At 39.2% G+C, this 22,750-nt stretch overlaps 1 protein-coding gene across 1 annotated transcript; it reads right to left on the bottom strand.

Moving 5' to 3' along the window:
• Positions 1 to 202: 202 nt before the first annotated feature.
• si:dkey-206d17.12 (uncharacterized protein LOC563108 homolog) lies at positions 203 to 22,355 on the bottom strand. Its single transcript, XM_036576852.1, has 6 exons — positions 22,173 to 22,355; positions 16,597 to 17,143; positions 13,599 to 13,738; positions 5,201 to 5,435; positions 4,025 to 4,125; positions 203 to 3,188 (listed from the first exon to the last, which is right to left on the bottom strand). Exons 2-6 carry the CDS (start codon positions 17,109 to 17,111, stop codon positions 2,236 to 2,238), a joined length of 1,944 nt encoding a protein of 647 aa, XP_036432745.1. The 5' UTR covers positions 17,112 to 17,143; positions 22,173 to 22,355; the 3' UTR covers positions 203 to 2,235.
• Between the last annotated feature and the right edge of the window lie 395 nt (positions 22,356 to 22,750).

Here is a 22,750-nt window from a genome sequence, read left to right as displayed (position 1 = left end):
ACATGAGGGGTACCAACGCAGCGACAGTTCAGTACCTTTTTTTCTGAGAGTGAAGGTTACAGGCGAATGAGACGGAGCGATACTTAAAGAGATTCGGTTGGCGAGATACAGGCGTTCACTGAATGTCTCTCTGTCAATCACACAGCGAGGTCAGAACTAACTGTGGTATAACCGTCAAAAACAGAGCAGTCAGAGACAATAATCAAATAACTGGAACATTTTTGTTTTTATTGCATGACATTTTACAAACAGCAGGTAACGCTACACTTAGCTTGAGTTACTGACATCTGATAATCCCCAAACACAACCCCCGCACGCTGTAACACCTCAATGACTTTCTGTACACTCAAACAAATGCTTCATCAACGTTCAAGTCAATCTGGTATTATTTTCTTGACCTTTATTAAAAGGCATACTAAGCAGGGAAGTAATATATGCAGCTTCTTTTTTCCATTGGCTGTTGTTCATGACAACCCTGCTTTGCATAGATGTGTGCTTTGGTTACTTATTAAATTCAGAGTGCCTACTGGGATTTCTGCCAGTGTCATATTAATTACACCTCAAAGTGATTATATGAATATTTATAGTTTTTCAGCAATGGGAAAATACCCAGAACCCACAGGGTGTACACTGACCTACCTCTCTTAGGTAGTTTTGCATGGAGACTGCTGTTTAAGGCACACGGTGCCAACAGACCACATTCGAATAACATCACCATATTAGACACTTAAAAGATATTACTTATTATTACGAATCAATTACCTATATAAATGTACCTAAACATTAAGGGCAAAAAGGATGACAAGTTATTAATAATTACAGTGAAATTCTAAACCTGAAATAAATGCTATGACTACTGCCACCTTAATGTGTCAAAAAATAAAGAAAATAAAAGATACTCTTAATCAATAAATAAAGAATAAAGCATCATTATACCATAGTAATGTATGATGTTCTATGCCGAAGTGCTGACAAAACAATGCAGCAGGAACCGAGAACCAAATCCAGATAAAACACTACAAGTCGTTGGTCAATGCAAACAATATTACATTTACCAATAATACAATGTGTTAAGCCTATAACAACCAAACAGTCAAATGGTGAATGTTGGCAGCTGGCAGCAGAAAACCTGAAAAACTGGCGAGGTGAATGATCTACATTTATAATACGGAATGCTTGGATTTCGTACTAGATTTGGCCAAATGTGCCACAAAATGTGATAATTAGACAAAAGACAGAACAGTGGATCTTCAAAACATCTGAGAAGAAGTGAACTACTGTTCCAATGTGCAGAACGAAAACATCTATCCCTATTTGGACAGGACTAGTGTTCCATGGGGAATTGGGGTAATGCCAGTTTACCTCAGGACGTCTGTAATGTTTATGAGCGATTCACACGAAATAAGAAATCTTGGTGTAAATGACAGAGATGGGAGTGTCTACTCAATTTACTCCAGAAAATAGTAGAAAAGATGTCACAACATTTAATTTAGCCATTATTCCGTTTACCCTAACCATTTACCTTGCGGTCTTAAGTGAACACAGTGCGTCATTAGCATCGCCATTAGCTTGAATTCAGAGCAGATAGTCCACTTCACCTCACAAAATCTTTACCTTTTTCAGAAAAGTTAAAAAATACGTTTTTCTCCTGTAATTTTTACATGTTCTGAGTTGTGCACATAAGACAGGACAGTAACATTACGTATTTGGCTTGATTTCAGCCTCTGAGGACAACAAGGCTGAAGTTGGCCTCTTATTTGTCAGCTTCTTATTTGAATTTTTCCGTTGCACCTTAAATGGTGCAGCAGTTACATTCTGGCACCTCAGGCATTGTAATAATGCACTAATTAAGGTGGGACGGGAATTAAAAATGAAGCTGACTACTTCGTCAGAAGACACAAGTGAACTTCTTTGAGTGTCTCCATACTTAAGAAACGCCTTTTCCACAATATAGCATTTTCACTGACATGCTGATTCATGGATTAATATAATCTGGGATTGTTTTCATGGCTTTATAGAAGGTAAAGCAGTTGGTAAAAATTACTGACATAGCACTTTCAGACGGGACTAAAATCACTGAGAAACCCCAGTAATAATTACTTTACCCCACCTCCTCATGTAAAACCAATCCAGTCCAACTAGGGCTAAGCTCACACACCTCTAGTGTGGAAACCCGTTCCCCCACAGCCCCTTGGTCCTGGACCTGAAATAAAACCAAAAGGCAGTCAGTGAAACTCACAAAATCCCTTCGTATGACTGTAGATTGAGTATCTCCTGAGCCAGTGTCTGAGAGTCCAATAGGTTCGGGAACATGTCCATGGCTCTGTCGACAAGACGGGCATTAAAAATGGCACGCAGTTTCTTTCGCAACTGCTCCCTTTCTGGCATTGGCTGACTAGCTTTTGGAGGTGCCATGCCCCAGGGAGCAATCTCACCCTGCATAGGGCTGGGGGGAGATCGGTTGTAGCTGCCATATGGCTCAGACCAGTAGCTATGTTGATGGGGAGGCAGCCTGTTGTGGTGGTAGTCATGGGGGAGGCTGTACTGGGGCATGTTCATTGGCAGGTAAGAGGGGCCTCCTCCATAGGAGTTATATCGAGGCTGACAGTAGGGCATGGCTCCTGGGTTTTGTGAGGCAGCCATGTCCATGCTGTGGTGCTGGTATCCAGTACTGGAGCTCATGGACTGTAGGGAGCAGCAGCTGCACGGTTGGCTGACAGACGGCAGGGGCCGGTGCTTACTGCCAGGCTGAGGCTTTGCATTCCTGTACTCTCCCCTATGCATGTGGTCACAGTGGCTGCCGTTAAGCTCAGTGTACTCGTATGAGCCCAGGCCCGAATCCAGGAGCTCCTGAGAGGAAATGTGGAAAGAGTCCAGACTTGTTGGAGAGTAGTGACCAGGCCGCTCACGTTTTGATGGGAACTTTCTCTGACTGGACTGTGGCCCACTCTTTAATACTGGCACATTCTCACTTGTATGGGCTTTCTTGAGAGGCCCCTTCAGATCCAGGGTGAGTTTCTGCTCCATTACCTCCTCCAGAGAAGCACCGTGGCCTGCTGACGTCGGTCTTTGTGGTGAGGTCGACATCTTGGCTTTCTCTCGCAACTCATCCGCCAGGGAACGCTGGGACTGCTTGGCTCGTTCTGGGTGGCTGAACTTACACTTGATCCCATAGGTGCATTTTTTACCTGACACCAAAAGCAAGAAAAATAGATTATTATTCGTTTCTGAGCCTGAAAGAGACGTCTCATGTGACGGCTTGTTTACAGTCACAGTTATATGACCTTATTTACAGTTAGTGTAACAGTTAGTGTAATTCTGAACAGATCAACAAAAACAGTGATTCTCAAACAGGTCCCCCTAGATTTTTGCTTCAACGCAACTCACAACACATAGGAATAGAGCAAAGATGTGGACTGTCTGGAGGGGCCTTAAGACCAGTTTGAGAACCGCTGCATAAAATATAATAATCTGCCTTTTATTTAGGCTCTGCATTTCCCATAGAATAAATCCTCACCCACCCAGAGACATTATGCCCCAACTGGACTGTGGGAAGAAAAAAGGACCTCACTACTGAAAATGCAGGATTTCATTAAATCAGATAAAGGTAAAAGCATATGCAGATGCATCAGAATGGATCAAGAATCGCTGTATAAATGCATCTTGGCAACCTGAATCAAAATCAAATTGAATCATAAGGTGTCTAGAAGAAGTACCCCCCCCCCTAGATAAAAGCATATGGCTTTGAAATGCCTGCTGTGTTTGTGTATGTTTTTGGAAGAGTAGTTCTCAGTAACTGATGGACGTTAGGTGCAATGCAAACAAAAATCGTGTAATTTATGATCCACAAGAAACAAACATATCAGATTACATCTCCAAACTCCTTATGGCAATAAACCAACATTACACAGACATCATAAAGGATTATACTCTTACTTGGACTTGTAGGCACATGTTAGGTAGCTATACAATATTTGCATATTCTTGTTATTCTTAGAAGCTAGAGAAGACTTCCCAGAATTACCGTAAGGGCAGGGTAGTCTCTTAGGAGCTCGTGGAGTCTTGCGGAGAAAGTTATCAAGAGTAGGGCCATGTCTCCCAAGGGGATCGTCTGGAGGCATGAACCTTGGAGAGGACAAAGAGCAAGGGGTGAGAAGGAAAATTACCAGCGTCAAATGTGGAGTGCAAGTACTTTTAATAAGACTCACTTCAATAATAATGCCTATTCATGTCATGGACAGGTTCAAAGAGAATTTTACTAGATGTTTTATGATCGCGTTCTGTTTTAGCAGGTGACTTTATAAGGAATTTCAGAATTAATGCATAACGTGCTTCAACTCGTCTGTTCTAACACACTGGGTTCAGCTCACTAGTTAACGTCTATGTAAATTTAAGCTCTTCTTGAGATTAGCCAGGACAATTTAGCGTCCATTTTTGCCTTTTAACCTGCTCTTCTCCACTTACTTCACCTTCTTACATTTATTTTGACATAAAGAACATTTAATAAAGCTGAAATTCATAGGTTTTTATTTTGTGTCACAGACGACACTTTAAAAAATTATGGTTTTCAATGGTCCTTTAGTAAAGATCATGGTTCTATATTTTTACAATGTGAAGCTTGTACCAGTAGAAGAACACTTTTTGGTGCTATATAGAACCCTTTTCAAAAAGGTCTGCATCCAGAGCGAACCCTTTCACAATGGAGAGAACCCTTTAATCCCACAGAGGGTCCTTTGAGTGTTCATGGTTTTATACAGAACCATTTTCTTGACTAAACGATCCTTGAAAAACCTTCTTTTTAGGAATGTAGGGGGTTCGTATTCTTTTTTCAGCCTACACCGTGCACACACTTAGAAATTGAGGTTCTTCAAGGGCTCTTTAGTAAAGAAAAAGGTTCCATGAACACTCAAAGAACCCTTTGCATGAACCCTTGAAGAACCATCTTTTTCAAGTGTGTACTATTTTAAACAAGAACATGTTTGTACACCTTCTCAGTGCCTCCAACAGTAAAGGCAGTATGGAGTTTACATATTATACAGAAAACGCAGGAGCACACAGAAAGCTCCAGTTTCACATGCTGATGATGGGACATTATGTAAGACAGAGTAAAGAAGTCAGCTTTGAACCCTCATACTACCTTCATGCTAACCTGTGGGTTTTCAAGGTAAGCAAATACGCCAGCATGTGGTGCGTGACCTACTTGTCATTGACGAAGGAGTACATGAGGAGCCTCTCCTCAATGAAGCGTTTCCACTCAGGCTTTTCCCCCTGTAGGTCGCGGTAGGTGTCGTTGGACACGATGATACCATCTGACTCATATGCTAGCTTGACGATGAAACGGTCATCATAGCAGACCACGCGCTTTCCTGCCACACGTCTAGATGGCGTAAAAACAAGAATCTTTCTCTTCTCCAGCTCCCGAAGAATATGCTGATCTGTGGCAAATAAACCAACAACACATTTGGTTTTGTCCATATACTTTTTGTCCAGCAATTCATAGCTGTCGAAGCCACTAAAAACAGCATAGGAGCGTCCCTAAACGTTAACACAATGTTAAGATTTATGAACATATGCAATTATACAAATTGAAAACGCCCCACGGCATCGAATTTCCCCACCCCTTCCTCAGTTCACCAGCCAATACGTGTTAAACCATAAACTGAACAAGTGCTAAATGTTGAAATGTGCTAAGGAGTGTACAGTAGAGACTCCACAAACACTTGGTATTACAGCTCATAATAATAAAGGTAAACCAACAATGTGTGAAATGTTGTTTTGATGTTAAATTAACTGAGCTTATCAAGTTCATTTGCATTCAAATCATTTGTTTGTCCAAAAATTGTGCCTTTTTGATGAAGTCACAGTGAGAGGGGATTTTTAATATGGCTCAATCAGCCCTAACAAACTGTGGAAAAGAGGGCAGGATTACTAGAACTTCATATCTTTTTGTCTTATGATCTGACGGGGAAAAAAAAAGTTTTTTCACAAATTTGTATTACTGAAGAAATTTTATCTTTATTTTATGTCATCTTACAGCATCTTATCAACAATCAACCGTCATATCTGTTACCTAGCAACCAAACACACACACACACACACACATAGCTGAAACGTAAACACGTAACCAAAATAATCAAGCTAGTTCAGAGAAGTTGTAGTGAGGAGAATTACCACTCTGTAGTTCTGTAAAGGTTTCTCAAACGCTAGAGGACACTGAATGGGTTAAGACAGAGCATTTGAGCTAAATCATAGTTTATAAATGCTTAAACATTTTTTATATAAAAGAATACATTCACTTCCTGAACTCAGAACAGCATAAAACATTTTAATACTGCCGTTATATTTTTAAGAGCTTTTGAACTCCATTTATAGAAGTTTAAAACGGCGCCTCATGTGAGTTCATGACGTCAGTGCGCACAAGTAGCCAATGAGCTGCTCCGCTCGCCAACCAATCAGCACTCAGTAGCAGTAATGCTAGCATCCTGCTGCCCAAAACCCGTTTGCTGTAGAAAAGAGGAAAGTTTTTTTTTTCTTTGCTTTTTTAATGAAATAGTTATAATAGTAAATAGTTGTTTTTAGCTGTTTGGCTCCATTCACCCTCATTCACTGAGGACTTGCATGCAGACGCCTATGTTTCTGATATAATGGGGGAAACAGGAAGAGTCCAGGCTCCCCTTAAACCGGCTCTGGTTAGTTAGCCAGACAGTCACTGTTACTGATGAAAAAAAGGTCAAAGAACTAAAGCTCGATAAACTTGAAGTCAGGAATATTGTGAGAGCGTCGCCACTCCCCAGTTTCACTTTCAGATTCTCAAATGCTTTAGCCGAGCGCGTCGTTATTCCTCCTAATAGACAGCCACACGTTCAGCTCCGTCTCCTCATTATTCAGCACTGCAATATTCTACCTGACGAGTTTTCATCAACATCAACACACGAAGGTAATAAGAGGGGGCGGTGGAGATCGAGTCTGCAGCGTCTGGGGGGTTTTAAAACGCGGTCAGAAAACAATCCTCATAAGTCAAAGCACCGTTTTCAGTGTGGATAGATGTAATGTCTTTATGCTACACTCTTAGCAAAAAGGGTTCTATATAGCACTAAAAAGGGTTCTTTGGATTGTAACAACAGTGAAACCCCTTATGGTGCTATACAGAACCCTTTTCAAAAAGGTTCTATACAGAACCATCCACAGCACCTTCTCCATCAATCTGAAGAACACTTTCACAATGGAAAGAACCCTTTAATAATGCAAAAGAACCCTTGAAAAACCATCTTTTCTGTGCAGTTATAGTGAACTGTGCTGCCCATCACTGCATAAACGACAAATAGACGGTTAAAACAGAAGTTACGACACCTTTGGGGTGGTCAAAGTTAAGTGATGTTTCTGTAATACTGTTTTCTTATCAGGATAAGATTACGAACTTAAGAACTGGTGTTCTGTAATAGCTTCTGTTATGGTAACTAAACAGATACGTTTTCGGAGTTAAGAAGTTTCTGTAACACAGCTCCAGGACTGTTCACAACCGAGCAGCTATTGGTAACTATAAAACATGCCTGTGGAGTCTGTTTGGCCTGTTCAGAACTTGGCGCCTGATTGAATCCTGTGGGGAACAGCTGCTGCAACGTGTCTTTTCTCCTCACTTTGGTAAAAGACATTTAGTTGACGCCTAAACAAGAGTCTGCACCGTTGAAGTATCAGCACCAGTATCTGTGCAGTGTCCGCACATTGTCACTCTTCAGTCTACCACTCTTACTGCACTCAAATGGGAAACAAAAGTGTTCCCAGAGCAGGAGATGTGAGTTCACGTCATTTGTTTCAGCTCCAGCTTGCTTACTACGCTTACCATTTCAAACAGCTTTGCTAATCAACAATCCAAGGTTGACATTAAAAGTTTCTATGGGCCTGTTTCACACATGCTACCTCAGCGCAGCACGAGTGACGTGGAATGTCTTGCTTTTCATTTCAGCATTTATGTGAACACGTCAGCACTTTCATACAGGCTGTACATGCCGAGCGCCACAGTCGCAGCACTAAAGCAGTGCGATATGTAGAAAATAAACAAGGAACCATAAAATACACTGTAATAAGACATGGACATGAAAGAGAATGAAGCAGAAAAGTGAGTAAAAACTAAAAAACACATTCTTTAGTTCCTGAACGTTATCAAGCGAAATAACATCCAGTGACAGATTTCCCGGTAGGTCTACCAAGCTTGAAACCGTGGTCCAATCACAAATCAGAATGTTATACTGGGTAAACAAGTGTGCCATGGTCTTTTACGAATAATATTTTTATCCAAAGCGACTGACTTGACTATTTATTCACTGAAAACAGGATGCATACAGAACTTTCGTGCTGCACTACTACTACTGTAACAGTCACGCTGCTGCTATGCTCACCCCACGCAGAGGTAAAGTGTTTAAAACAGGCCTCAGGAGCCAGAATGTAATTGCTGCATCATCTAAGGTAGAATGGAAATTTTAAAGCTGGCAAATAATATCAGGGTATCAAGGTAGGCTAACCAATCCCCTTTTTTTCCAGTTCTGGGAGGAGATGAGCAGCATTCAAGAATAAAATTGTTAGGAATATAATGGATTGTGTTAAACCAAACTATAGAAACCATTTCAGATATCATATATTTCATAACGTGACGTCCAAATGTATTAGATTCACAACGCCTATTGTCTTGTAACCCCTGTAGCAAAAAAAAATAATAATAAAGATAATTAACATGCGTATCCTGACGCTCCAATACACACCAGACAAGAATACAGTCTAAGTCTGTGTGACAGACTAAAGAATTACACAAAGTCCTATCTAGTCAAGCAAAGAGTATAATGACAGCACTGTTTCTCCTCGGGTTGCAGGAAGTACTAAAGCACTAAAAAAGCCCCTGGGTAAGTCATGTCAACAGCTCCATTGATGAGAAACATTCAGGCTGGCTTGGAAGGGAAATAAACAGAGTGGGGTTTTTCCTGGCAATTTATGCAATAACATTTCCTAGACTAAAGAGTTGTGTAAGAAAATCTTTTACAGCTGACCTATGTAGTCAATCAGTACTCTGCCACTACAGCTCCACAGCACACTTCACACAATGAGAGACTGAGTCTGTTAATATACAATTACAACCACAGTCCAAAAGTCTGAACTTTAACCCTCTATAAGCCTCTCAAACAAGGAAGTTCACAAAACAACGTTGCAGTGTAAGCCATGTGTCTGTGGGCCCTCAAGAATCACTCACATGGCACTTTCTAGTTCCTCGAATTTCATTTAACAGCATGGTGACTAAAACGCATCACTTTGCTCGAATCCTGCTTCATAACATTGACATAACCGTGCTATAAACATGTCATAGAAGTTGTCATGTGCTGTTATAAGTTGTCATGACTGATTCTGTTTGGCAATACAGGCCACCATTACTGGTAATTGTCACAACAGCTGACATAACGTCTGTTATGACAGCCTATGTCACATGTTAATTTTTGCTCAATAAGCAGACACAACATGAAAAGTTATGCTATGACAATTACCGGTAATAGTAACATGACACTGATATATTACTGGACATAATCTGTCATGGCAACTCATGACAGCTAGGCCTGTCACAATTATTACAAAACCGTCCAACCTCAATTATCTGATATTAGCGCAGTTATTTAGGACTACAATAATTTTCCACATTCGTTAGGTTTTACAAGCTTGTGTTGGGTTGAGGCAAATAAACGTAAATAAATAACTGAGAAATCAAGGGGCTTATGAAGCAAAAAAAAGTTCTACCTTCTAACTGGGTGTTCTGACACGATTAGAGGGCAATGCTAAGTAATGCTGGTGTATTTGCCAGCTAATTCTAATGTTTTTTTTTTTTGTTCTAGTGTTTGTTTTTATTATTTCTTCACTCTTATGTAGCTTTTCTTAACTCTACACATGATTCTTTGTAGCTGTAGATGGTGTAGCGTATTATTTAGATAGTACAAGTATTAGCTACTAGTATGAGCTAGGAAGCAAAATGGCTAATCAGCCATTTTGACCACTTTAGGCTTACATTTTTTAGTAGCTGCATTCAATGAACAATGACACATTGTTAATCGCAATTATTATGTGACAATTCAGCATCAGCTACAATTTCATGATCATGACTAGTGATAGCACAGGACATCTGTCACGGCATGTTTCTAGCATGATTATGTCAACGTTAAAGTAAAGTGATTCCTGTTCAGTTTGCACATTTTCTATGCTCTCTGCTATCAAACACGGAGCTAATCCCAAATACTCTTTTGATCAGGGGTGCAGATTTAATCTAATGTATGGTGGGGACCAATATTGAAAGGTTATAGCCTACATTTTAGTACTAGCACCATATAAAAGTTGCAGATTTAATACATAAAAACAGGTAAGGAAAGTATGCCAAGTTACCATATTCACATGATGTCTAGTACTTTATATGTTAACATAAAAAAAACAAACAATAATATTAAACAGGAAATCCACATGCAGACGCTTTGAAGTATAAGCATAATGATCAATTAACGTTGACACAAATAAAAGGTGGTAAAGTTAGCTGTTAGCTAACTGCTTCCCTAAGAGCTGCTGCACACTGACTGAAGCTCTTTTTGGCACGTTTCAGGGTGCATGCAGTGTCCTTCCACTTGCGCAACAACCCTCTGTTTTATCTTGTAATGACAACGCAATGAGATTGAAGTTGGAGATTTAAAGGGGAATTTTTTTCAAAATTCTCAGCATAATTCAATCTTTAGATGTGAACACAGTTATTCAGATTGGTTTGTCGTGAAATGCTCGGTTCTACAGAAACTTACTGACCCAGTGGTGGTCATAGGAACCAGGGGTCACAACATCCGCAACACAAATACAGCCATTTTATTTATTGTCCAAAACCACCAGTGAACCTACACATGCTTTTATATGTAATATTGATGATGGTAAAATGGTGGTAAATCTGAAAAAAAAAACGTTTTTAATTTAGGAACTGTTTCGCATTAAAGGCCCAGCATGTACCTCTCCACCACAGATGGATTTTTAAAAAATATGTTTTAGGCCAAAATCAGATCTCAAAGCAAACAGAAAGTAATATCTCAGGCATTAGGCAAAGTAGCTAGAATTTTCTGTGAGGCAGCTTTAAGAACTCTTTAAGAGGTCTGCTTCCCATCACCACCACTGTGAACTATTTGGACAGTTTTGGGGTCAGTAAGTTTCTTTAGAACCAAGCATTTTCATATTAAATCACTCTGAATGACTGTTTACATCTTAGCGATTAAATTTTACAGACATTAAAAGGGTGGAATACAACAAACATTTTTTTGGCAACCATCCTGCTACCCTACAAAAATGATCTCACATAATTTCAAAAAGGGGGCATGGAGGAGGCATGTCCCCTCCACCCACTCCTGAACCTGCACCAATGGTTTTGATCGTTCCTGACAACAGATTTCACTGCAATTCAGTTAATCTGTCACACCTAATTTCCAAATGGTACATTCTGAGAGTAGCACTGCACTGGGCGAGTTTTTGCATATCATCATATCATGCCACATAGGCAACTGTAACATCAGCCAACGTGTGTATTTTCCTTAGAAACCCACAAACAAATTTTTTTGATTCAACAGAAGGAAATCACTTTTTTGAGAGAGAATAAATTCATTAATCTTTCTTATGGGTTAACAGCCAGCAATTACTAACTAAAAAAACACAGCATGTGAGATATGAGTGGCAGCTGCAATAATGTTTTTGCAGCTACAGCCATGTATTACGCAATTTTGATATAGATATGTACACAGTGGTGAAATGTTACTCATCCTTTACGCTCAAGAACATTAACCAAGTGGGTTGTTTGTCTTGCAATTAATTTGTAATCTGTGCTACTCTATGTGGTTAACTGAAATTGTTCAGCTTCAAACAACTTTATCAAACAATTTTATTTCCTGGTCATGCACAAGGCAAACAGTATGTGGACATTTAATAAAAACTCTATTTATTTAATCATGCTTAGGAATATGTCCGCTATATTTGACAAATGGGTCAAACTTTCCTTCTCCTACAGCGTCAGCAGGGTCACTAGCTCCCACGCTGACTTACAAAAGCACGAACACACCATCCTTAGTTCTGCAAGTTTCAATGCACAGTTTAGTGTTTCTTGCTCTAAAGCACTGAATTAGAGAAGACTATGAGGGAAGTGAGAATGAGCTGCTAGTTGGAAATATCGTATATTAGAAGTGATTCACTGATCTGATACACTTGATCTGCATCGACACCAGTTCCTCATTAAATGGTTCAGGTATTGACCACACATGACTGACTGACACTGTTTCTTAGACACACTACGGTACTGTAAACTCGACGAGTGGCATTCCAAATTAATTGAGATGACTGCAATTATATAAGTTGACTAGAACTGTTTTCCACAGTCATTAGATTTCAAAATCATGTTACGCTGCAACAAGCAGAATGTGAACTGGGTGCGCTGGGTTGAAAAAAGACGTAAATAAAAGAAAGAGGTAAATGCATTCAGTAGGACACATTGTGGAAGGTGTGAATCATTAACATTTCTAACATGGTAACAGTGGTTTTACTGATGTTTTGAAATAGTTTTAAAAAGTATGGGAAATTTCACGTCATACTACTAAATATGGCACCAAACCTTCATAGTTCATTTCTAAATTCTATTATCAGGGATTGATAAGTTTTGCTTTGCATGATTTAACTAGATCAACTGCACTGTGTAAGATTTTTTGTTGTGATTAAGAGATGCTGCACTACCAAGTCAGGAGAATAAAAACATGCTAAAATATGGGCATATTGTAAAGCCCTGAAAAAATAATTTAAAAGTCTGAGGCGCTTTGTCAGATTTCTGTGGGAATTTTTTAAGACCGCCTCATACGTCTTTATGTATTAACGTCACACTTATGGCTCAAGAAGATGGTCCAGCTCAATGTTTTGGTCTCAAATGCAAAATCAACATCATATATTGATGAAGATATGTTGACAACAGCTGATAATCCACTTCCATCCTCAGAACACACATCCTTCACCAAGTTTTGACTGAGTTCTCTTTGAATACTCTTTTAATGCTCACAACCGATTCATCCACTCAGGGAAGGGGTCCGAAACACAACCCGTGTTATAAAATGTTCTTCCGCACATTGCATTTCCACTAGCGAAGTCTCCCAGTCCCTAAATCCTCTAAATCTTATAATGCAGCTTTAAATGGAGTGACATAACTGAAGTTTGAGGAAAGACCACACCTAAAACTCCTCCTTCTCAATTCTAACTTACTACTATAAATACCAGTCCTTCACTCCTCTTTCTCGCGACAAAATTTCGCACCTCACCTCCTTCCCCTTCTCCTACACCTTGTCCACGCCTGCACACGATCTTTAATACATAGTGGGGGGGTCGGCCTTCTAGTGACCCACAGAAGCCGTACTGAACTCTGGAGTTCCCCTCTTCTCATTATCTCATTTATCTGCATTATAAATTAACTGACTTTGCTTTCAAGGAGGAAATGAAGATTACTGACATACATTAGTAATGTAACCCTGCCAGGTCGAACGGGAAGTCAAGTGTGGTGCAGGTTCCCTCCATCTCACCTGTGATTGGTACATCCGGCCTGGGCTGCTCCCGTCTCCACGAGGGCACAAACACAGTAACGTCCTCATGACCTCGGTCCAGGAAGTACTTCACAGCCAGCTGAATTCCAAGGCAGGAGAAAACTTCCTTGTTGCCGTGGCTGAAAGGGAAGCAAAACATTTTACAGCCAGTCACAGAGGTAAAAAGCATCTCTGTATTGCAACATAATATTAATCAAGGCAAGATTTGATTATGTTGAGGTGAATATGCCCTGTTAGACAAGGAAAAACATGAAACTGTGCATCAGAACCAGTGAAGGGGTTCTGTTAACGTTTCACCAACACAGTCTTCCACCAGACTACGGTTCTGCTGAACAGGAACAGGCCCATGGTTTCTCAAAGCAGTGCAAGTCAGAGAGGAGAGGGTTACTATGCAGTCAGGCCAGTTCTGGCTTCGTCTCTTACGTGTCTGACAGCCCGTCTCTTCAGGGAAGGGCGCAGGCCTCGATTTGCATAGTAGTGGATTTGCATACAGAGGTTTATTAGACATAGTGGAGTGTGCTAGGACAAGTGGGTCATGCGCCTGTGGGCTTCTGGGAATGGCTCTGAGGTCATCGTCTGAACTTAAACTTCAGTCTAAAAAGCAGTCTAAAAATCACACAGCCAACACCCAGACTTCGGCACCTCAATAACAACCGCGTTTCCAAAAAAAGTCGGGACACTACGTAAAACGTAAATTAAAAACATACTGCAGTTATGTGCAAACAATCATTTAAACACTGTATTTAAACGAAATAGTACAAAAACAACATATCAAATGTTGAAACAGAGAAATTTTATTGTATTCTGAAAAATATATGTCCATTCTGAACTTGATGCCAGGGTTGTAACGGGCCTGTAGTGTTTTTTTTATGCTATGGTCACTGTACGATCACAAAAAAAGTGTCAAAAAAAAAAAGAAGAAAAAGACAGAACATGCTGAAATCACTATCAGGAAGTTTCACGCACTGCTTCTTTACCAGTGATTGAACGTGTGACCGAAGAAGAACCCAGATATCTAACAGATCATAAAAACAGTTTCTAGTTTGCCGTTGAAGAGGTTAAGAGGAACTATGTCAAAAATGCATGACTGTAAGACAACCACGGAAAGCCTGCCTACGAAAACAGGAACAAAGGTCACAAGACAGAGCTCATGAATAGAAACATATGGGCACTGAGACTAAACAACCACTTGAAAGCAGCAGAAGTTTCGCAGAAACTGTGTGTTATGACTTTCACGAAGGGGATGTCTGTGATATGAGTACCAATACGAGCGTGTCATTAAAACCCAAAGTGGAAAACACTCTAATAAGCTGCCGTTTTTTTCACCTGGGAAGCTATGTGCCCTCAGGCAGTTAACAACTGCTCAATTCCCCGCTAAACTGTACAAAATGTGTAATTGGAATTCCAAGAACAGGACAAAAGGGCTACGGGCAAAAAGGCTGACTCACCGTTAACATATGTATATACATATATTGTCTGGTATTTCTATTACTTTGCCCTTATCTCAAACAGATATTGTACCTAAATAACAGCACAACCAGCCTTTCATAGTAGTCAGCTTCAAATTAGCAAAACAAAAACACAATACTATTATTTGATTATTGCCCCTGGATCATATTTACCTTCATATTACCAGTCACGCATAGAAAAAAAAATATGGTATCTAACATTTATACTGCACATTAACGCAAATGATGGCAGTTATTTAGTTTTTTTTTCCATTAATTAAAAAACGATTTCATGCAATCTACATCTTAACACGATAACATCTGATTTACACCACAATTCAAATTTTTGGACAAGGTTTTCAATAATATAAAACCAGACAAAAATTTAAAATAATTTTAATGGGCTAGTCCTGTGCAATTTCACAGGTTTCAAGTAATTAGCAGAAAGCTAAAAGAAAGAAAAGAAAGTTTTACATGTCCAGAATGATAAACAGCTTTTTTTCCCCCCAAAATTTAGAGTGCTATGTTACAGTAGATGTTCAATGTCTTGTTGAACAATTATGGTATGCTCTTTCAAATAAAAGCCAGCAATAATCCAAATTAGTTGCATAGGTTAGAGATACACAAACATGAACAACTTAATCACATATATTCACATACATTTATAATGCAAATCATTTTCATATAAATATAAAGAAAGACAACTCTTTTGCAGCATCCTTATTAAAATACGCTGTCAGTGCTATGTAATTAGGTTTACGACTGAAAGCAAAAGGTAATTCTGATTATTTAAGGTAAAATTTCAACACTTTTTCCAAAAATCTCTGCATAATTAAATGGTTAAGATATAAATCAGAGTCATTCAGAGTGGTCTGGTGTGAAACGCTACATTTCAGAGATACTAGAGTCAGAGTTGTTCACAGCGGTGGTGATAGGAACCAGACGTCAGAAAAGTTTAACGGCTCTAAAAGCTCCCTAACAGAAAGTTATTACATGAAAAAGGTATGAATATGTTTTACGCTTGTTTTGAGATGAAGTTGTAGCCCGAAGCATATTTTTATAGCCTTTCATGGCGGAGCAGGCCGTACAGGGTTTTGTAAGGGAAATCAGTCCCCAAAAAGCTTTTTTCTCAGATTTACCATCAATATTACAAATAAAAACTTAGAAAACATGTGATGGTTCACAATCATTAACAAAGTGGCTATATTTTGCTATCATTACCACTGTGAAGAAATCTGAGTAAGTACATGAACAATGAACAACGGACTGTAATTATCTACTTATAGCAATTTTTGATGTGTTATTTATCTTGAGATGTAATCACTTTTCAGGTATAAGGCATTCTAAATATCAATTTTATTATAATCTACAGCTTCCTTAAGTCACTCTAGAGATATCGACTGCTTTGTTCATCACTGAATTATGCAGAATTCCTCCAATGTCCAATACCTGATGCATCAAAAACGATGCACAAATTGTAGTTATTATTATTGCTGTTGTTATCATTATGGGATAGGAGGCACTCTCACCTCATAGCTACATTGCTGCCATCAATCACTATAGGTCTCAGGGCGTCATCATCAGCAGCTTCCTCCTGCTCCACAGGTAAAGACGCACTGCTGTGGCTCTTGCTGCCGTCGCCACGCGAAATGAGTGCCGGGACAAGGTGGGCATCTTCTCTCTCCTCATTCTCAGCTCCTGCCTGTATCAGCTCTCCCAAAACCCTATTTGTGTCCGTGTTGAGCCCCAGTTTCAGCAGGACGGCCCTGACCTGCGACTGGGAGAAGCCCAATTTCCGGAACAGGTCCAACTGTGCCTGGAACTCGGAGCCCAGATTCTCAGGCTCCTCTGGTGTCGGGCTGGGCCTGGTCTGGTCCATTCTACCACTACAGGAAGCAGAAAGTTGGGGCAGAGAAGGCAAAGATCCCCATGCATGCGTGTCTGTGCAGATGGAGGATTGCCACAAGGTGCTACAGGAGTCAGGCCCAACGTACGTATCCAAACCGTAGGGTAGGGCAGGGATGGGGCCAATGCTTGAACTCATTTCCCTAATAAAGGCCTTCTCATCGCACACACCTGTAAATACAAGAAACACATTCATTTTTCATACGCTGACACATTTTTGGGCCAACACTGAAGTATACACACATGTCTTTCAACCTCTTTTTACCCCTTGCAATTAAACAGGCTGTTTTGGTTACTGTTCCTTTAAGACTGATTTATGTAAATGAGCTCTGTTCTGATTGGCTGCCCTGTGTTAAAATACTGTCTAAAAAGCATGTGAATGGGCAGAGCTAACCTGCTGTGGACTGAACAGTAGGATAAACACTAATAATAACTGATTATTATTTTATTCAATAATGGCTTACACAGTGTAGATTGAAATCTATGAAATATCTAGATACCAGACATCATGTTTACATGTGTTGCTGAATATTTATCATTTATAAAAAAAAATCTTTAATTTGAAGTTTTGGGAATTCCAATATATAATTAAATGATGAGCAATGTGCTGTGATCACTTATGTATAATAATCTTATTTTTTTTTACAGCTGCATACAAATTAGTTGAAATCCGTAATCATTTTATACATATAAAAACACACCTGCAACAAAAATGTTACACTTCACTGAAAACAGTGATTTCTTTTCAACACTAATGTATGTAAGTGTATTCTGTTGGTGTTCTAACGTCACAAAATAAGCAAATTCAAAACAATGAAGCAGTGTCTGTGGCTTAATCTTCATATATAGACCGTATGGACTGAGGAGTGAACAGCATATTGTTAATCTTTAACCATGTTTAACATTATATACGTCATAACATTGTAGTTATGATACAGTCCCTTTAAAAACTATGTGGCAACACAGTAGTTTTCAGTATAAACATGTCAAACCAGCCCTCTGATCCGGTATTAAAAGGAATCATCCTATTAAAATGGCAGTTACCATAGCAAAGCTAAGTTAAACTTTTACCACGTTTGCCTCAAATAACAGCCAAGGGTCAATATTGGCCAATTCATGTGTAATTTTGCAGATGAAATGCTAAAGAAAGATATCACTGTTGTCGGAAGAAAACCTTGTATCTCCAAAATGGTAACTTTACAGGAGAAGCAAAAAACATACTTTACTTTTAATGTATGTCAATGGAACCAGACTTTTTTCCAAGTCATTTTGGGCCGTTTCTTTTGGTCCTTTCATCATGAAATTTATAAACAATGTAAAGACATTTTCAAATTATGTCATAAACAGAAAAATGACAATAATGGAGATACGAGGTTTTGTTCAGACAGCAGCAATATAAAAATTGAATATAAGTGTGTCTAAGAAAAATAAAAGTGTATATTTGTAGATCTGGTTTTTAAAATACAGAACTATGTTTGCCTTGTAAATAAATCTATTCTATTTTAAAACCATTAAGAAGAATTAGGCAGAAGAGTTCAAGTGAACAAAAACGCTAGAACAAACTGTGATTCTCATACAGGGTGATTCAAAAAAGATTCATCTGATTTAAAAGCGCAATATTTTTACAACAGTGAGGCGCCTAGGAACCAATCACATACCAATTGAAAGAGGGGGTCATAGAGTGTCTGACTGTCACCAGAAGACGGTGAGCAGAAAGCGTTCTGCATTCTCAACTTCAATAAGAGTGAATCCGTCATAACTGTGCAGCGTGATTTCCGTCAGCAGTGAACCTCCAACAGCTCAGAGCGTTCGTCGTTGGTTCCACATCACTGGATGATATCCGAAAGTCGCACTGAAAGAGCCGTGAGTGCAGTGACACCCGAGTATGGGATGAGTTTGATTATGGCGCTGATGTTGTCCGTACAGCTGGAGGAGGTTCATACTGAGCTCTTGTAGAATTACATAATAAACTTTATGCTCAGTTAAACCATTTACAGTTTACTGCATTGTTCTGTAATGACTTACAAGTGAAATAAGTCATTTTGAAATCAGATGAATCTTTTTGAATCACCCTGTATTTCCTATTTGACAGTCTGACAGAGTCACTAAAAGAAAAATGAAAGAAATACCCTGAATTTCTACAGAAGTGAACGTCTGAGAGTAAATCTGAGTCAGTTTGAAAGTAAAAGCACATATTTTAGCATTTCAGCTTACAGACAGTCTAAGATGCTGCAAGTCAATTGTAGAAGGCATTAATGCATTTTGTCTATGATTTTATAATTTGCATTATTTGCGACAAATGATTCTTAATTTAACATTACCTAAACAGATGGTTCTTCAAGGGTTCTTTAGTGAAGAAAATCTTTCTATATGGAGCCAATAACACTCAAAGAACTCTTTGCATGATAAAAGGGCTCTTTGCATCGTGAAATGGTTCTTCAGATTGATGGAGAATGTGCTGTAGATGGTTCTATATAGAAGAATGCTTTTTGGTGCTATATAGAACCCTTTTCATAAATGTTCTATATAGAACCATCTACAGCACATTCTCCATCAATCTGAAGAACATTTCACTATGCAAAGAACCCTTTAATGCATGCAAAGGATTCTTTGAGTGTTATTGGTTCTATATAGAACCATTTTCTTTACTAAAGAACTCTTGAATAACCATCTGTTTTAAGTGTGTAGAATAAATATAAATAAACATGAACTGAGTAAAACAACTAGAATGTGTTGTTTTCAATTAAAGAGCCGCTATCAAGGAAAACTGAAGTTCTCTTGATTTTTTAAGGAATAAAGTATTTTTTAAAGTAGTTTGAAGTTGTGTACAAATCATTACAGTTACAAAATGTTTCATACACTACCCAGTCTATAAAACCCTTATATGGAAACCAAGCTGTAAAAACAGACTGTTTTGAATCTACGTTTTCTGTGATGTCACCAGAACCAACTCATACACTGCCTACAGCGGTAGGCTCTGCCCATTCATGTCGAAGTTCTAAGGAGTGTTTTATGGTTTTCAGCGCTTTCAGAATGATGCACAATGCGGTACATTCAACCAGAACAGGTATTATTGATCTTTACATCAGTCTTAAAGGCACAGAAACAAAAATAGCCTGTTTAATGCTGAGGAAGGTTGGGAAATATATGAATTAAAACCATTTTTGGTACATAAAACCACACAAATGTTATAAGCAGGCCTCAAGGAAACATAAAATGCAATAAAAAAAAGGATATGGGTCTTTTAAGTTATTAATGTGTGGGTTAGAGGAACACAGGTTTGGGTTCGCTGCATGGATCTCGTCACCTGATTGAATTCAATGGAGGACTGATTAGATAAAGTAGGTGGCTTCACATATCATTTTCTCAGATGGCTTCTTCCCAGTATGGCATGTTCAGAATGAACTGGTTACAATCAGTCTATCAATACAAATATTTGCTCCGTATCTGTAAGATGATTTCTAAAGAAATCTCATTTAAAATAATAACACTTTTCATCTACTTTAGCTTTACTGAACTAGACCACTCTAGTATCAAGTGGGGAAAAAATGGCTAGTCTAACACAAAATGCGCTAAAATTCACAGGCAGAGCAGAAAGATTTCCAAAAGTTCTGCTTCTCTCAGCAGCACCGAGGCCGAAGTGAAAGTGACCAAATAGGAAATCAAGTAAAATACCGGTATGGCCTGAACAGCAAAGACGCTGAAACTCTGTACTTTCCACTGCTTGTGGAGACTCATTAAAAGACACGGTATCAGAAAATATCACTTCTGTCAGAACAAAACCTTCTATCTCCAAAATGGTAACTTTACAGGAGAAGCAAAAAACATACTTTACTTTTAATGTATGTCAATGGAACCAGAATTTTTTTCCAAGTAATTTTGGGCCATTTATTTTGGTCCACTCATCATGAAATGTATACACAGTGTAAACGGCAACAGGCCTTTTCCAATTACGTCAAGAATTGAAAAACGACAAAAATGAGTTACAGGGGTTTTGTTCCGACAGCAGTAATATACATGTTTTGCCTTGTAAAAGTGTAAAATACACCAAAAAGGAGAGAATTAACTTCATCCTCAGGCAAAAAGGCTGGCTTTTTGTACTATAACTGAGTTTTCTAACTACATTTCCAGCTAATAAACAGGCGTCATCCTGAGCAACAGGTTTACTTTCACATTCATTGTCACAAGAAAGTTTCAAGAGAACGTTAGTATCTGTGTTTTTTAAGAGGGACAGTTTGCTCCTAGATCATCTGACGTGCTCACCATAAGGGCAAGTTCAGACAAAGCAGGCCAATATTTAAAATAAACTGCAGTCATCATGACATAACAAAAACAGACAAAACTCAAACAAGCTAAACTCAACTAGGTCAACATTCATTTTTCACCCCAACACTGAAAAGACTTTGTATAACAATCTGGACACTAGAAGTTCTGCCAAATTTGGGGAGTCAGTTCAAATGGGATTGCTTGCCGCTTAGACGTACGTAGAACTGTTTAGGTGGGATTAGCCGCTGCTTAAATCTGTTTAGATCAGTTTTCGTGCTGTATAGTCTTGGTTAGGACAGTTTAGATTGCACTGTTTGCTGTTTAGACCTGTTTAATTAGGACTGTTTTCTGTTTAGACCTATTTTGGAATTGTTTAAATGAGAGTATTTGCTCTTTCCTTCTGTTTACATCAGGTTGTGTGCTGTTTGGACTTGGTTAGAATGGTTCAGATTGCATTACTTGCTGTTTAGACCCGTTTAGGTTGGATATATTTAGACCTATTTGAACTGTTTAGGTGGTATTATCTGCTGCTTACATCTGTTTAGATCAGATTATGTGCTACTTAGAGCTGTTTAGTTCGGATTATTAGCTGTTTAGACCTGTTTATGAGGCATTATTTGCTGTTCAGACCTACTTGGAACTGTTTAGATTGGGGTTTTCTGTGTTTTGAGCCTGTTAAAAAGCGATCACGAGATGTTTAGATACAATAATGTGCTTTAGGCTTTGTTGTATTATAGTACATGCTGTTTAGACCTTAAAGAAAGCGATCAGTCAACACTTTAAGCCACAACGTATAACCGGGAAAAATAAAAACATTAACGCTAGGGTTTTGGTCTTTTACGTAACGCTAACGAGCGACTGAAGTCCTTACGTGTGAAAACGTGCGTTACTCTGAAGTTACTCGAGCTGTAAGCTTGACCAAAATCGGACTCACCTTCGGCTAAGCCGTGCGAAAGTCTTCCCTCAAGTCCAGCGAGAGGGTTACTGAGAGTAACTGTCTCTTTCTAACCGTATCCGTAAAAATTCTCACCCGCCGGGACTTTCCCGGCTCTCTCCCTCTGAGAGCGGGCGTGAACGCCGCTAACGTTACCTGCTGCATTCACGAAACGTCCCTCCCTTTACGTTCTGCGGCACAAGTCCCGCCTCCTGCGACGCGATTGGCCTGGTAGTGTCCGGAGCCCACGGCTACGATTGGCTCGTAGTATCACCTCTCCTGCGCTACGATTGGCTGGTATTGACATGGGCCATAGAGCACGTTCGGCTCGTAGTACCCACGGCTCTGGTAGTACCGACTCTCCTGCGCTACGATTGGCTAATAATCCTGTCCTAATTTGTCCAGAGGTGCTCGTCCTCACGTTTTTTTTTACCTCAAAAACATGTTAATGTATAATTGCAATAATCCAAACACGACTATGAAATACATGATTTAAATGACACAAAGAAAACAAATGCCAATTAAATATTATATAATATATAATGAAAGTTGTTGTCCCCAGGAGTCCAGTCACTGGT

The sequence above is a fragment of the Colossoma macropomum genome, unplaced genomic scaffold (assembly GCF_904425465.1).
Source record: "Colossoma macropomum unplaced genomic scaffold, Colossoma_macropomum, whole genome shotgun sequence".
NCBI lineage: Eukaryota > Metazoa > Chordata > Actinopteri > Characiformes > Serrasalmidae > Colossoma > Colossoma macropomum.
Note: the sequence above shows the minus strand (reverse complement) of the source record. Positions and strands in the feature narration are given on the sequence as shown.

Bases quoted from the DNA above. Each gene is read 5' to 3' on its own strand.
- si:dkey-206d17.12 (XM_036576852.1), bottom strand. From the start codon at position 17,111: ATGAGTTCAAGCATTGGCCCCATCCCTGCCCTACCCTACGGTTTGGAT. The intron at 4,126-5,200 runs GTAGGTCACGCA...GTCCTCTCCAAG, and splicing joins TACTCCTTCGTCAATGACAA to GTTCATGCCTCCAGACGATC. The intron at 3,189-4,024 runs GTAATTCTGGGA...TTTTGGTGTCAG, and splicing joins GAGACTACCCTGCCCTTACG to GTAAAAAATGCACCTATGGG.